At 40.2% G+C, this 17,761-nt stretch overlaps 1 protein-coding gene across 7 annotated transcripts in view; it reads right to left on the bottom strand.

Annotated features, from left to right (window-relative positions):
* Positions 1-17,761, bottom strand: part of LOC121295570 (E3 ubiquitin ligase RNF157-like) — a 46,885-nt gene extending 29,124 nt beyond the window's left edge. For 6 of the 7 annotated variants that reach the window (XR_005946944.1, XR_005946945.1, XR_005946946.1 and 3 more), the window contains exons 1-2: positions 17,212-17,761; positions 8,851-8,969 (exon numbers count right to left, since the gene is read on the bottom strand). Coding sequence is in view for 4 of the 7 variants with exons in the window: in XM_041220355.1 (XP_041076289.1) it covers positions 8,851-8,969; positions 17,212-17,299 (207 nt within the window). In the remaining 3 variants the exon portion in view is untranslated. The remainder of the gene's footprint in view (positions 1-8,850; positions 8,970-17,211) is intronic. The other variant, XM_041220358.1, reaches the window with a different exon arrangement.

Below are 17,761 nucleotides of genomic sequence, written 5' to 3'. Positions count from 1 at the left end.
CTGCTGAAGGTGTTTCCATTTACTGGAGTGACACGGCTGGTGGACCTGGTTCTTCCGTGTCTAACAGCTTACATTTGAGACCAATGATTCTAATTGAAGTCGGTACATTTGTTTTTCACAAAGGAAGAAGCGAATGTGTGCAACATTTTCTAGAAATAAAAATGGGAGTTACTTTAAGCTTTTTTGTCACCCTGTGCATAGAACAGAGACATGATTCAAGCACTGCAGCAGGCCTGTGCAGCAAATAGGACAGTAAAGCAAACCACAGCTCAACCAAACCCCGCCAAGTCAATCTGCACTACACCTCACATCCTCAGCAGAGTCAATAACTATCTGTGTACAAGTGTGTGTATGAACTGTGTATGCGTAGGACCTGTGTGTGTGTGTGCGTGCGCAAGTATAATCTGTGTGTGTGTGTGTCTGCTCTCTCTGTGTAAGTGGAAACTCAAACAATTTTTAAGAGCCTGATCATTTCAGAACTTCATTATGTGGTTCACCAATTTGATTTCAAAGGAGCTGTGTTTCTTGTTGCGAGACATAAGTACAAACGTACATTAATAACTTGAAATAAATAAACAAGCTCAACTGAGTTTAGTGAGTGAGTAGGAGGGGCCTTGCATACTCTTGCATCCAGGGAGTTTAAGTTGACATCTCTGTGGCCATATAGTTTTCTATATAAATTCACAGAATAAAGCTGTGTGTAATGTTATGAAGTCAAGATATCAAAGTGTTAGAAATTGGGAGCAGTTTTGAATATACCGTGTAATGGTCAGGCGATTCGGTCAATATAAATACTGCTATTGTGGATAATGCTGTTCTTTAAAGTGCAGCAGTAGCACATGCATCAGGGGCGGAAGAATCTATAATAAGAATTAGATCAAGATTTACGACAAGTCCTGCTCAAGCAGCTTACAGAGGCTGGGGAGAGCTGGGGGAGGCGCTCTGCTGGCCTTGTCATCCAGCTTGATCGTGCAGAGCTTGGAAGGCTGTCTGAGGGAGTGTCATCAGGGCTCTCTACTGGCTGTTCATTCTACAGGACGTGCCTAGAAACATTATTGATGTTGCAACAGTTTGTCTTCTTTTGAATAATTAGCCTCAGTTGGAAGGTGGTTATCCCTCTCAATGATGGGTTTCGTGATGAAACCTGAATCACTTGAAATGCAGATAACTTTCTTCCATTCTCTCTCTCTCTCTGCTTTTGTTCAATTGAATATTTCCTGTGTGTGTGTGATAAACTGAGCTGAAGTACTAGAACTCCCATTTTATTTTATGACGCTGGCATTTCCAGTGCTTGTGTAGTCTCCACCTCTTCTTTGCAAAGTGTACCAGTCAATTTAAAACAACCCCCTCTGATTAATGAGTGAGAATGTCAGCCTGAGTTGTTTGCTACGGAATGTGCAGTCAATCAGTTTCCCTGCTCCCCCACCCACCGCTCCCTGAATGCAGACTGCCAATAAAAGGTTCAAACACAGCATCTGATGACCAGAGGAGAGAGGTGCCCTCCTGGCCTGAAACCATATCATGGATCGCCTGCATTACTGATGTAGGGATGCAAGCACTGGTCCAGTGGTTTTACAGTGCTAATGCAATAATTGCGGTGCATTTTACTACTGTGAATTAAAGTCATATTTCTCACATCTTCCAATATGGAAGATGCACACATTATGGTAATAGTGTATTAGATTTTTTTTTTTTAAATGTTATTTATTCGTAGCAATTAATCAGCAATACATTGCCCAGTTTTTTTGCATATTCTTCAGCCCTGCAATTCTGTTTGAGGACATGGAAACATTAACAATGCATCTTAGGGAGGCTGAGGAGGACAGCCATAGTGGTGGATGACATAGAAATATATTCAAATAATGTTGCACTTCCATTAGAGACAAAGAACTCCCGACCGCAGTTTAGCCAGGTTATTTATAGTTTTAAAAAAACTGCTAATTAAAATATTCCATGAGCGGAAATGTTACCTGTTACTTTTTTTTTTTTGGGGGGGGGGGGGGGGCTCATAGCTTTGATTACAAGGTGCTTTATGGATGGTTAATTCACAGAAAGTTACATTTTACTTCACTATATGTGCTTTATAGATAAAGAATTATTTTAGTTTGTATTTTAGTTAGATGTGTTAAGGTGAAAAAAGTTTTTTTTGGTTACACCTGAGCTAACTTACAATTGCTATTACAATGGGGGTGGACACTTATCCAACCAAGCTATTTCAGATTTTATTTTTAATTAATTTTCTACAAATTTCTAGAATAGTTTTTTCACTTGGAAGTTGTGGGGTAGGATGTGTAGATAAATGAAAAAAAATAAGACATTTTAATTCCAGGCTATAAGGCAACAAAAGGTGAAAAATTTGAAAGGGTGTGTAGACTTTCTATAGGCACTGTATATAGACACTGAGTGTACAAAACATTAGAAACACCTGCTTTTTCCATGAAATAGACTGACGAGGTGAATCCAGGTGAAAGCTGTGATCCCTTATTGATGTAACCTGTTAAATCCACTTCAATCAGTGTAGATGAAGGGGAGACAGGTTAAAGAAGGATTTTTAAGTCTTGACACAATTGAGACATGGATTGTGTATGTGTGCCATTCAGAGGGTAAATGGGCAAGACAAAAGATTTAAGTGCCTTTCAATGGGGTATGGTAGTAGGTGCCAGACACGCTGGTTTGAGTGTGTCAGGAACTGTAACACTGCTGGGTTTTTCACGCTCAACAGTTTCCTGTGTGTATCAAGGATGGTCCACCACCCAAAGGACATCCAGCCAACGGCAGGCAAGTGGTCAAAAACGGCTCATTGATAATAGAGGCCAAAGGAGGCTGACACGAATTGTGCAGAGCAAAAGATGTGCTAATGTTAGTCCAGTACAACACTGGTGCCATAAAAGAACGCACAACTCGTCATACCTTGACACGAATGAGTTATGGCAGTAACGACCTAACAGAGTCCCACTTCTTTCAGCAAAATACAAGAAACTGCGGTTGCAGTGGGCTAAGGAACAAAAACCTTGGACACTGGAGGACTGGAAATACATTGCAGGCTGGTGCTGGTGGTGGTGGTGGTGTGATGGTGTGGGGTGTGTGTTTCATGGCACACATTGGGCCCCTTGATAAAAGTGGAGCAACGTTTGACTGCCACAGGAAATCTGAACATCATTGTATCCATCTGCTAATGGATTTTTTCAGCAGGATAATGCTCCATGTCACAAGGCTAGGATTGTCCAGGAATGGTTCTACAAACATGACAGCGAATTCAGCTTACTGCAGTGGCCTTCCCAGTCACCAGATCTCAATCTAACTGAGCATCTGTGGGATGAGATAGAATGAGCCATTCAGAGTAGAGATCCACTACCAGCCAACTTGACACAACTGTGGGAAGCATTGGAGTCAACATGGGCCAGCATTCTTGTGGAATGCTTTCGACATCTTGTAGAATCCATGCCCCGAGGAATTGAGGCTGTTCTGAGGGCAAAAGGGGATGCAACTCAATATTAGGAAGGTGTTCCTAATGTTTCATACACTCAGTGTATGTATGTATGTATATATGCCATTCAGAAATACTAAAAAAACTCAGTTGTTGTTTTATAGTTATGAATAGAGTGCACATTAGGGGTTGTTTTATGTTCAAAATTATTTTAGTACAAATGTATAGTAATATTTTTACAGTTGTCCCATCCTTGCTGTAATTTCACACGGAGGGTAGACAATTCCTGAAAAGAGCTACAGTAGTTAGAAGACTGTCACAACTGCAGTGTCTGCCTCACAACGTAAATAAAGTGATCGCCTCAATCAATAGAACACAGCTCAACTTGCTCAGATAAATGCTTCCAAGCACAAAGCAGACAATCCTTACAAAGACTGCCAGCATGCACACTGCTACCTGACAGTCAAACCTTTTACTTTACAAAGAGGGGTATTTGTAGCACCCTCCAGTTACTGTAACAGTAACGTGGCGTTTTTCTCTTGCAATAGTGTTCATATGAGTACAAGTCTTTCAAGTCATTTTTTTTATGCTACAGTGGTTATTACAGTTTTGGATTATTTTCACTGGTGGCAGCATTAAGATGGGACTGTGTTTAGATGTGCTTTATAAATATTATATGACTTTCCTTTAAGAGGATTCAAAGTTTCATCTCAATTGCAGTTCTCTAGGTACATCGAAAATGCAAGTCCACCGGTACTTTAGCACCAGAGATACTGTATGTATCCCCAGATTAGGGAATAAAACAGTTTGTCATTGTCCTGTTTCACAATACAATAGATCAACCCTAACATCCTTTCTAACCCAACTTCATTTCAATATGTTTCTACAAATCGGACAGGCATTGACGGGATTCTGCTCTGGTGTGGTGTTGTTGCACAAGGAAGAGCTATCCATGGGCCTCCTGTCCCAGACAGATAGAGACGCTTCTCAATGCTTCACTGAACCGCAGCTTCTCATCTAATGAAGTCATGTCTCTCTCTGCAGGTAAGATACAGTATTAATCTCAGCATTAAATCGATAGTCCCACTCCTCCAGCTCTGCCACACTGTAGACAAAAGGATCACGTATTACGAGAAAAGCCATTAAGTCAAAGCTGCCGCTGCTCAGCATGCTTACAGAATCGATCCGATTGCTCTAGTTATACTGGCTCCACAAGCGCAAACCCACTCCACTCCCTTCCTGTAACCCAGTTGTGTGAGAGGCAGCGAAACCTTAAGGGAAGGGGCCCTGGGATTCCGAGGCTCTGGTCTCATTTCCTCTGGCCTCGGGTACCTTGGCTCAAGGACTTCAAGGGCAAACCGGTCACATCTAAAATATTCTTCACTGAGCGATTGTTAATTTGGATTAAAAAAAAAAAAAACAATATTACACAAATAAATCCGATTCAGATTGATTAGATTACATTCAACTATTTTGTTTGAAAATGTTGAGTACAGTTTCTTCACAGTAGACTAGGGAGCTGTGTATGAAAAGCTACATTTGTTTGTATTCTTGTTTTTACAAACAAAAAAAACAGTTTCTTGACAAATGTTTGGTAGTGAACTTACTAAGCTTCTATTGTGTGTTTATCAGTTATGGACAGGATGCACATTATGTTTTGATGTTTTGAGTCCTTATAGTATGTTTTTATTTTGCAGTCAGGGGTACCCTATTTAAAACTGACCATTGTATAACTTTGCTTTGGTACTCTTCTGAACATCAGATGGTACCAATTAGCATGTAACTGTGTTGCCACGGAAACCTATTTAAGATCTTTGTTTTGAAACAGAAAGCAGAGTAATTGGAAAGGGGGGGGGGGGGATAGAGGGGTACCAGAAGGGTTTGCACTTGGACCCTTACTGTTCTTCATTTATATAAATGACCTGAACCAAGATACACATTACAAGCTGTTAAATTTGCAGATGAAACCAAACTTGGGGAGCAGTGGACTCTGAATTCAGCAGCCCAGCTAATTCAAAGGGATTTGGACCTTTTCTGTAGCTGCTTTTCAGAGACACAAGGACACGCTGTATCAAGGCTTTAAACGCATACCAGCCCTGCACCCAGTCCTGGGTGTCAGCACTTCCCTTGTTTTGTTATAGTATTGAAATGAAATCTGCTCTGAATTAACTGATTTTCATCACAGCATGAATAACCTGAGGCAGTAGGTTTACTATTAGGTGTTGTCCATGCAGCTATAATAGAGACTTCAAGCCCTGCTATATGTAATCCATCACCCAAAATCAAAAAATTAATTTTATATTTGCTTACCCCCCCAAAAATGTGTTTCTATAACTGTGAATGAAAGCCAGGCTTGTATCTTAATGTTACTCAACCCTCTTATAACACTTTACTGGAGGCAAAACAGCAGACAGTGTGTCTGTGTGTATGTGAGAGAGGGTGAGAGAGAGAGTCTATTTGTGTGCCAGCTGTATTAGACACTGGGGATATTGAATTGGAAAGGAACTGAAAAGCTCCCTGCCGCATTGAAGACCACAAGAGTGCAAACTGTAGTATCCAACAGGGCGTTTCTCTCATCTGTCAACAATAACCCAAGCCTGCTAGTCAGCCCTGCTCAGGCTTCTGTCTTTTAGTTTACAGGAAGATGGCTGTTGAATTCTATACGAAAACCTCCAAGGAATTGTAGCATATCCATTCATTATATGAGGTTTTGAAAGAAACACGTTTCAACACCAGAACGACTAAGGCGGTCATTCTGACCTTTTTGGAATTTAAATTGGGTGTGTGTGTTTAAGATACGGAGCTGTGCTGTCCTGACGTGTCCTAAATATATGTACCAATTACCCTGATAAAGAAAAAATCATATAACTGCAAAAATTAGGGAGATAAAATAATGTCATACCTATTCCGACCAGGAGCGGTCAAATTGACCTCTACATATAAAACAATCAAATGTTGCGGTACTATCAGTCGGGACGTGCCTGATTATATCAGTCTAATTCCTCACGTGAGCGGTCTTCTGACATTTCTATTGTTTCAATGAGCCTACTGATACACCATCAATCTGCCTTGACAGCTCATGACGCCAGGTTGTCTGTCTGCACTCTGGTTACTATAAATCACTCGTTTTTCTAAGAAATGAATTGTTCCCCCAATACACATTGAAAATGGATCACTGAAGATGCAGGACAGCAAAGCAGTGTTTGGAATTACTGCAAGGTTTACCAAACAACGATTCTGATGCAGCAGAGACGGCCAATAAAGAATCTGGCTCTGAAGCAGACGCTTTGCAAAGATGAATCTTCCAGCAGCAGTGACAGTGAGGATGATACCAGCGGAGTGCCAGGACCAAGTGCATGAAAAGAGAAAGAGAAGAAGCAATCCTATGGTACCCCTTGCAAGGATGCCGGCCATTTCACCTGCATCAGCCCCTGCATCCGAGGCAGACACTTCTCCAACAGTAGAGCCAGCAACACCTGGCACTCAAGAGGCTGGTAATGATGGCATTTGGAAAACTATGGGCAGTGTTTTAAAAAAACAGTGTTATTGGATGGAATTCATGGTATAGTAACGAGAGCTTTAATAGCAAGTGATTTCCGTTAATGAACGCATTTCTTAATAAAAAGCTTAATTGTTGCAGGTCATATACGTCACTTCCTGTCTCAACAACTGCTAGCGTACAGGGAGGTGTCTCTCACCTGTGAGCAGCAGCCAAATGGAAATAAAAAAATGTCTATGTTGAATATCTATGTTGTGCATAATTTGTAAACAATTTAAAATTGTGCCTCTTGTCATGCAGAATATACATTTATTTGGATAACTTCACATAAACAATGCTGATTTACGATTATCTGGCCTGTGGGTAAAAATTGGACGGCACAGATTAAAAAATATATATATATATATATATATATATATATATATATATATATATATATATATATACATATATATATATATATATACCCTACCCCACCTGGGGTAAGCCATCTATCTATATTGGTTGGAATTTTTTTCTTATGTTGACATCTACTTTTGTCCGTATTTTAGTATGTACGATTGTAGGATATACATGTTTGAAGTGTCATTGGTGTTTGTAGTTGTTAGTTATTATACATGTACACCATGTATGTAACACATCATTATACATTTACTAGGCTTTTAAAATTACAATAGAACTCCTCAACCCAATACACAATTTGTTTATAATTAATTGTCTGGCTAATTCCTCTAATCATGCACTTTCTCTGGTACTGTTTGCTCTCCTCCATGATAAATAAACTCAACATGAATAGAAGTAGCCACCGAACACTTACAGCATTATAAGAAGATGTCATAATATGTGCATACAAACATGTGACAGTGTACACTGTACATACAGTGTGGGGAGGGGGGTCTGGCAATATTACAAATATGTTACATTACAAAATCCATGACAATGATCTTGATCACGTTGGGTATTCCATTCATATCCGTGGCGATATCTCTTGAAAGCGAGCCCCATATTGTACTTTTGAACTATTAGATGAAATGTTTACAGAATACTTAACAACTGATATTAGGAACATGCTAAATGATTTGTTTATTATTAATAGCATTATAATTAAACTATACCAAATCATGTTTTTATTTACAACAAAGGGAAAACATGTCGTGTGGTTTTCACAATCTCGTCGCCTTAAGTTCTAGCCAAAATTGTAGATATTTATTACAGCCATAGCCTTACCTTTTCACCTATTGATTCACCCCATTGCCACTGTACTCTATGCACCCATGCATCCCTTCCTGCAATGTCATTTGGCAGTGTCTGTATATAACATTTACAGACATATCTGTATATAAACACAAATGTCCATTTACTTACAATGTTTCGGTTGTGTAAATGCTTTATATGATGTACCGGAATAAAACTATAACTTCAATTGTTTGTCCTTTCATTACAATATTTATGTAGTTTTTAATATGCTGGTCAAATTGATCACTCATGGTAGTTCTAGGTATGCGTAGAAACGCGGGCATTCTATTGTTAACAAACATTGTATCCGATACTACACTAGGTTAAAGAAATATCTGTTTGCAAGCCCTGCTTTTAGACTGCCTTGCACTTCCTGGGTAATTTCACCCGGAGAGTGCAATAGTCCCCACCCCTCCATCCCAATAACCAGCTGCGTCTCTATTGACGGACAGTAACAATAACATGCGTTAACCCAGAAGACACTGCTGGGGTGAAAGTAAAGCAGTAACAGACTTCCTGAAAGGCAGGGTAAGCAAACTGAGAATTTTGTGAAGCACCGGATGTCACTTTTAAAATGAAAGCAGGTTTCTGGATTGTTTTGTTAGCTGCAATCACTTTAAGACTAAAGGCTGAACTGGCAGACGGCAGCCCCAGGTGAGATGGAAAGGCAGCAGGGTTCAGTACATACTGCTACAGGCCTGTGTCCCAGGAAGTTGAGGTCTGTGTTCTCTCCAAAGAGGTAGCCTTCCGGATTGGTGGAGTCAAACTTCTCCCCGCCCATGATGAAGTGGCTGGCGAAGTAGCTGCCTGCAGAAAGACAGAGTTCAGAGTCAGGACAGCAGCAGCAGTTCAAGGGTCAGCACTACCTCAGTCAGGGGTACAGCAATCCATTAATGTCACAATACAATATCTTTCAGAACACATGCCATGGTCTTGATGGGCTACTTGGATGATGTTTACTAAAATCCAACGATCATTTATGATAAGGAGAGTATGTATTCATAACAACTGTAAAATACTTCATCTAAGAACCATTTGGTATACTACAGAGCTATGCTGTGCTTTTCGTCATCTATCACAATACAAGCGGCACAGAGCTCTATTATGATACAATATATCACGTAAAGTATCATGATTTATCCATACTGTGAACCGATAATTGCAAAAGTAGGCAGCTTGAAGTGCCAAACAGCTCCAGACTCAATAATCAACTACTGTTCTGAATTTTTACTCAACTTCATTTTTGAGGAGTGTACAAAATATTTATTTTGAGACTATTCTGGTTCACCACCAACACATCATGAAAACCTTTGAATTGTGCAACAGGTTGGAAGTAAAGGCTTTGACACTTTACGTGTTGAATCTCTCTGTCGTTTCTGAACAGCCTGGCTTGACTGTAGCAGGAACGGAGAAAACGAACACAAGGCAAGCTGGGTGTCAATCATGCCTAACACCCACCTCGTCATTCTCACAGCGAATCAGAAAGACGCGCTGGAAAAATCTGTCAAGAAGGACAAACACAGAAGAACATCTGTGCTGTATTTGTAATACTGAAGTGATTCACTTTCTATATGAAAAGACTTTAAAAGAATAATGACATTGAAGAATACACCAGGGTTAGATTTGAAAGCTGATGGATATGTTTTCCATCCACAGGTAGGGTTTCCCATTGTTTACCTGGATATAACATGCAATACTTCCCTCTGCACCCCATAGGGGACAACACATTTCACAGTCACTGTGTCTAGCTTTGTGATCTATAATTGATGCCTGTCACAGACTGTTGCTTCTCTGAATAATTCAGAAAGTGCTCTTTCCAAAGATGACCCCCCTCACAGCCACAGTTTAATACTACTGGAGAAAGTGAAAACTGTTGCCACAAACATTTCCAGATCAAATTTCATCACAATTAAAGAAGCACTATAGGGTGCCACTATATAGATTCTGGTATAGTGAATAGTAGGGGTGTGTGATAATACCAATATATGGGTATATTGCGATATTCATCGGGCAATACAATAACCAGTATTTGAACAACAATACCGGTATTCAGGGAAACATCTACTGGAAAATGTCGGCTATTATCTCGCGAGATAATCACTTCCTGCGAGAACTCGTAATGCAAGCTGTGCCAACACAAAAGAAAATACGGCAGAAGCACACAGAGATTTTGAGCTGATTAAACTCTGCAAAGCAAAGTCACATGTGTGGAATCATTTCCCAATAAAAAAAAAAAATCTAAAAAGGATGGCTGTACAGCATCAAGCATTGCGATATATTGTTTATGCATCGTCGAAGTCAAATATGCTGACGGTATCAACAACCTTACATACAGCGGTGTAGTCCTACATCTTAAAGTACCGGAACGCTAATTACAATATTGACTTTTCTAAAACGAATTATACAAATTCACATTTTACTTGTACATTGAACTTGAGGTAATGTTTAATAGATAATGCGTGCGACTCGTAGGCTACTCCCCCTTGATCAGTGCTACCATTTCAATCATCCATGTTTTCTTCTATTCCTTTCGATTATGAAGTCATCTCCAGCACAGACTTCAATCACCTCTACCCAATAAAATTATGAATTACACAAACGCTCAGTTATTTTATTCCTCACCAATTTAAGAATTGTATCATTGTAGTTCTGGACCTCCCGCATTTGATCTCATCAGACAAAAAAAAAAAGACAGAGGTTCTGCTACTGTAATTTGTGAGAAAAAAGCAAGCAAGGCAGATATAAAAATAAATCACTTATAACATTACTTAGCAGTGCTTTATTTTTATTATAAATAAATGTCTAGCACTTATTTATGCTTTTGTGTATATATTAAGTCTTAAAAGCATGGTCAGTCGTTTATTCCAAACCCGGGTCTCTGCACTGACAGATCTATAAAGCAGCTTTAAACCCGTGTTTATAGCCACAATCATAGGACGCACTTTTGAAAAACAAGATCAATATAAAATTTAAATAAAGATATTATTTATAATTAAAATTACATTTGAAATCTGTTTTTTGAGAATTTTAAATTGCTTTCAAACCAGCACTGTTTTTCTATTTTTCATATTGGGAGCACATGCACAAACTTCTGAGGATCCAGCAAAAATTAGGTTACTGGGCATTACATATGAGAGTTTAATTTGTCACATTACATTCTAATACTTAATTCCATAAACATGACAAAAACAACAAGTTTATATATATATATATGAATGAGAGAGAAAGAGGGAGAGAGATAAAGAAAGAGAGATTTTGGTAACAAAAAATCAACATCAGCATCATTCAGCGTTGAATTCCAATATATACCTTAATATATTGTAATACAGATTGTAATACAGATTCTCAGTCCCAATACCCACCACTACTGAATAGCTTATACTAAAGAACGTCTTTTCTAGATAAATACAAAAAACGTGTCATGCAGACAGACATTCAGGCAGACGGGATAACAGTTTCTATATAATGAGATTATGATGCACTGCATAAGCTGTGCTAAAGAAGGTCCTTAGCAAGTTGCTTCGCAATTAGACAAGAAAAAATGTAAAGTGTGACATACATACAACCTCCTACACTGTATCCCTGGTAGATATGCATCTACAGCAGGGATATTAAAATAATAAAATGTACTTAACATAATGACCACACTTTGAGCAGCTATTCCATAATTTCCATTACAGCAATATAAACGTATAAAACAGCAACAAGCGGAAAGAACAAGATGCTTTTACAGAGGCCCCACCTCCTGTCATTTCTGAAGTAGTGGACTGCGCAGAAACAAGCACCAACAATGGGAGCCTGAATCTGTTCTCTAGAGCAGCATCAGAAACAGAGCTCTCCTGGTGCAGGGGAACAAGGCAGGCTCAATGCAAGTACGTTTATAGCATAAAGCACTTTTCCAGATATATACAGAAATATAAGTGTTACATACAGATGGACAAACATACTGACAGACAGGCAGCCCCATATATCCCTAGAATCTGATCCTCTCAATAAGATGTCAAACAATGTTAATACCAAGTATCATTACAGCATACAACCAATTAAAAACCTTGACTGGATCATGGTGTACCAGCAAGCATTGGCCTACCAGTGTTTAAGCTCTGGCTTATGCGAGGGAGGCATGACATTTAGGCAATCAGGTTTTGGATAATTAAGAGGCAGTAAGTAATATTACAGAGCCAAAACCCTGGCCTGCGAGCCATACAGAGCTTCTTTTTCACTTCCCAATGTTGACTCTCTCAGGTGCACGCTGAGATGCATTCTAGTTGATCATTGCTGGGTTCTTGCGATTCGTAATCGTTACCACTGACAGCAAGACTCAAACGTGTTAATTTATTAGAAACTAGTACTGGGAGTTACATGTGAAGCTGATGGGTCACTATGACAGAAACACAATGAGTTCTGGTTGTAAATCTCCTTCTCGACCTGTGAAGGTGCTAAATAGTGAAAGGAAAAGTATCTGGACGGGCTGGCCTGACAGTTCGTTTCCGAGGTCGGGAAGACGGTCAGCCTGGACAGAAGCGAGACTCTGTTGCAGGAACGTATTAACCCGGAAGGTAAAGAAGGTAGCAGTTGCAAGCTATAGACACAGCTGTAATAGTTTACCAAGGGATCATGCAGGGTAGCATACAAGGGGCCAGAGAAACGCTAATCTTTTCCTTCGCTTGGGTTGTATACGTAAACCTGGAAGGACTGAGAGCTGCAGTAGAAACTGCCGAGGAATATTCATGAGTGTCTGCTTGTTTTGATTGTTAGTAATTCTCTTGTTTATTGTATCACTAGACAGCTGAACACGTTCTGGAGCTGTCGCTTTTGGGCCAGCACAAGCCAGAACTGCACTGCACGAACTGTCACCAAATAACCTGTTATCACCCACCACGAGCACTACTACATGCACCCGGGACTGGTGACCGTGTTTTAGTATTGTGGGGCGGATAACGTTTATTGTTTTGGACTGTAAACCCATTTGTTTGGCTCCGCGCATTACACATTGCTGTGTATTCCCAGAGCATTTTTCTTTTTTTGGTCACCAGACCCGGATTATAATTAAAAAACCCTTTTCCTACCGGATTACAATTGTTTGTGATTTCTTCTGCACTGCATCACCTCTACACCTGTTCACAATCACGATTATTACCTTAACATACATAGAATCAGTACCATAACATACATTTAAAAAAAAATCTAAATATAAATAAGCATGTCAGTAATACACCCCCACCATGGGTACAAATTCAAAATTAGATCTATCAGCATGACATACATCAACAGCACAGAACAGTATACCATAATAGTGAAATAATACTTAAATTCACTGACAAAGACACTTAAATTCAATGACAAAGGTTTAGACTAGAAGAAGTCTGTTTCAATAGTGTTCAGAACAGGGATGGTGGCAGGGGAAAGCAGCGAAACACAGGGACTGGCATTTTGTCCTTCTGTAAGGAAAGAGATTGAGTACAGCCACATTCAGGAGTGAGAGACATAGAAAGGGGAGAGGAGAGTGAGAGAGAGAGACAGAGGCTGCTACACAAGACTCAGAAACAGTGACCTGGCACAGAGGCTGCTGCGAAAGTGTTCCCATTTATTGGAAGTGACTCATCTGGTGGTAGTCCAAGATTAGTGCTAAATCGAGGTCTGTGAAACTAGCCATTTATGTTTAATAGTAGTATATTTTTTGTCAGTTATAGTTAATTAACACAGGTTAATATAGGTCGGCTAGGGTATCCTTGGCTCACTGCGAATCTCGACCCCTGTAGACTAGCTGGGTACCTGTGGCCCTACCTGTAAAATTGCCCAGAGCTGTGTGGTCCTCCGATGCTGTAGCTCTGAGGTGACTGCATGGCGGGCCTGCAGAGTGAAAAGAAGTGGGTGGCTGACGGCACACATTTCAGAGGACATGTGTGTCTGTCTTTGTCTGCCCCGAGGCAGCGCGGGGTGGCACAGTGAGCCAAGTTGAAATAAAAAAAAATTGGACTTACCAAATTAATAACAATTACAATAATTGCCGATTCCATCCATCCATTATTTGTAACTGCTTAATCCTATAGGAGGGTCGCGGTAAGCCAGTGCCTAACCCGGAAGACATAGGGCACAAGATGGGACTGCACCCTGGACAGGATGCCTGTCCATTGCAGGGCAACTAAGGGGCAATTTAGAGAGGCCAATCCACCTAGCCAGCATGTCTTTAGGGTTAGGGTTAGGGAGGAAACCCACGCGAACACAGGGAGAACATGCAAACTCCACACAGGACCCTGGAGCTGTGAGGCAGCAACGCTAACCACCGTACTGCTCATTGGCGATTCCAAATTTTAAAAGGCGGCCAAAACTGCACAAAATGACATCACTCATAACAATAGGAGACACTCTGCACACCACCTTTTTACCATATAAAAGGTAATAAACAGTGAAGTTCTCAGACACTGGTGATTGATTCTGCTTATGTATAATAGAGTGCTGGGACAAATATCTATATTCTAACAGATTCAATTCCATACCACTGCCTGTGGTAAAGGTCAACTTCCACAGTCAAAGAGCCTTACACTAGCAGACCATTTGAGCGCAACACAGGAAGTTATACAGTACCTGGAAGAGTAATGAGTTTTTTTTTTTTTTTTTTTAAAGAAAGAGTAGATAAATCCTACAAGAGTATTACCGAAAACATCAGCATAAAGTTTACAAGACTAGTGGCAATTTTACTGGGGCTTCTACAGTGAATATTAATGCCTTAAAACAGAAGGCAGCTGATAGCAGATTGATGACAAAACTCTTTTCCACTGCACAACATAATTACAAAAATCATTAAACCACCCCTGGCCATACTCGGCTTTGGGAGTTTCGTAGTTTGTTTCTCACTCAACAAATAGCCAGTGGAAAACCACCTGCACTGGGCCCCTCACGGCTCGGATATGCCAGTGGAAAACCACCTGCACTGGAGCCCTCATTGCTCGGATGTGAGAGTGGAAAACCACCTGCACTGGAGCCCTCATTGCTCGGATGTGACAGTGGAAAACCACCTGCACTGGAGCCCTCATTGCTCGGATGTGACAGTGGAAAACCACCTGCACTGGGGCCCTCATTGCTCGGATGTGAGAGTGGAAAACCACCTGCACTGGAGCCCTCATTGCTCGGATGTGACAGTGGAAAACCACCTGCACTGGGGCCCTCATTGCTCGGATGTGAGAGTGGAAAACCACCTGCACTGGAGCCCTCATGGTTCGGAATAGCCAGAGGAAAACCACCTGCACTAGAGCCCTCATGGTTCGGAATAGCCAGGGGAAAACCACCTGCACTAGGCCCCTCATTGCTCGGATGTGAGAGTGGAAAACCACCTGCACTGGAGCCCTCATTGCTCGGATGTGAGAGTGGAAAACCACCTTCACTGAAGCCCTCATGGCTCGGACGTGCCAGTGGAAAAAGAGCATTCCTCAAGTCCTTAAAGGCTGTTGATTGATCATCATCAGGACTAGGTAACCCATTCCATCCCCTCACCCCTCTCTGTCTGAAGGTCTCCTTCCCTCTGACCCAAGTCTCTCTACTCTGTCAACTCCTTTTACAATTTTAAATCAAGCTCCCCTAATTCTGAGTAAATTCAGTTCCTTCATAGATTGCAGCTCATTCCTTTAAGCCCTGGGCTTAGTGTAGTTGTGACTCTTAAAATGGCTCTTTACTTGGTGCAAGGCAAGCAATTCTCTCCACTCTGCAGAGGGGAGTTGCTGTTGCTCAGCACTAGCACTTGCAGTATACTGAGACACAGCCCGCAGAATGCTGCTCTGTGAAAAGGGAGTGCACGACTGCAGTGGCACCATCATGGAGGTGAGCTAACAGCTGGCATTACAACTGGGTGGCAACGATAAAATGTAAAAATATTTGTAAACCTGGTTTTTAGGCAATATATATATATATATATATATATATATATATATATATATATATATAATATATATATATATATATATATATATATATATATATATATATATATTTTTTTTTTTAAATAAACACACTAGTTTTTTAAGACCACAAAGGTAATTATCTTTATTCTCATCAGAAGGAGTTTATAAGGTGACACTTATATGTAACACACCAACATCCATAGTAGGCAGGTTAAGACACCAAACTAATTTTACTTGTGACCTGAGTAGCTGGATTTGAACCCAGGCCTCCAGAGGTGAAAACATAAGAGGTTTATGGATTAAACCCCTTTCCCAACTTGTCCCCCAAGGCCTACAAAGAATGTACATTAACTGTATCCCCTTTCCTCTATTCATTACAGCGTACCCCAATGACGTCCCATGCCTGGACCTCGACTTTTACACCAAGTGTGGATGGCAGGATTAGCGGTGAACGAATAAGCTTTTTTCAGCCTCAGACAGAATACTGTGCTGGGCTTTTTTTATATAACAAAGGTCGGACTACTTTGACAAGGTCACGTTTAATCAAATTCAATATGTGACCTTCCAAATTAATTTGAGTGGGTGTACAACTCGCAGCGTACCCGTGCTTGCAAACAAATATTAAAACAATGCAGAATTCTAGAGCTACTATAATATTGTAGGTTAGAAATTATATTCTGTATGGCAGTCGTGGTTACATTATAACAATGTATTATGCACACGGTGTAAATTGTTACATTAAAATTTACTGTATTTTGAAATACACGTCTGGATTTGTGTGATGTTCTTTTTTACGTTTTAATTTAAAACGAAGCAACGTATTAGCACTTGTGTTTTTGTATTACTAATTTTATATAGTAGATATTTGGCCTGGTTATATAGTAAAACCACGAAAATTAACATAATTCCTCCGTTTTTCCTTGGAAATAAGGACATAATTATTATAACAAATAGAAGTAAAACAGCGATATTAGCAGTTGCTCTGTTTTTAAGAAATTAAAAACTAAATGTTGGACAGAAGGCTAGATTTTCTGCAAAATGACATTGGTACAACTAAAACATCACTTTTTTTAAAAATGCGTTTGAAACGGTATTGCATGGTCACACTCTGCTCCATGCGAGTTGATGTCCTGTCTGCATCAAGGACTTACCGGATTTTGGAGGATATCTGTAGACCGAATTAGAAGGAATGTCGAGCTCCTCGACTCCAGCATTCTGCCTGCTTGTTAATGCTCCCATTTCAAGGCAAAACAAAAAGTATAGTAATCCAACCGTGTACTGCAACCGCCAAGATATTTTCACTAATATAAAAAAAGCCCCACCGTCATCATTGCACAGTCCGGTTTGGTTGTGGTTGTGTGTCTTGTTATTTCCTAATTACAGCTATTGAATAAGAGCGTTTTCTTTAGTTGCTACAAACCTGAACAGCCAAATACGGTACAGGTTACAACTAATCAGTTATAAGACATGCAAAATTCCTCACTGCGTAAAATAAAGCCGATGCTCTAAAGTGTTGATCTCCCGAAGGTCTTTGGAATGTGATGTACATATGCCGTTTGTTGCAGTAAGGCCATCCATCAATTGAAAGCAACAGAACGCTACTTTGTAATTGGAAGCAAATGCAGCAGCCGAGTTTACAGAGCTGGGATCTCTCCGCTCTATTTACAAACGGTGCAGGAGATGAGAGAGGGCAAATGGCTA

Source organism: Polyodon spathula, chromosome 20 (genome assembly GCF_017654505.1).
Source record: "Polyodon spathula isolate WHYD16114869_AA chromosome 20, ASM1765450v1, whole genome shotgun sequence".
NCBI lineage: Eukaryota > Metazoa > Chordata > Actinopteri > Acipenseriformes > Polyodontidae > Polyodon > Polyodon spathula.
The sequence above is the reverse complement of the archived record's forward strand: the minus strand, read 5'-3'. Positions and strand labels throughout refer to the sequence as shown.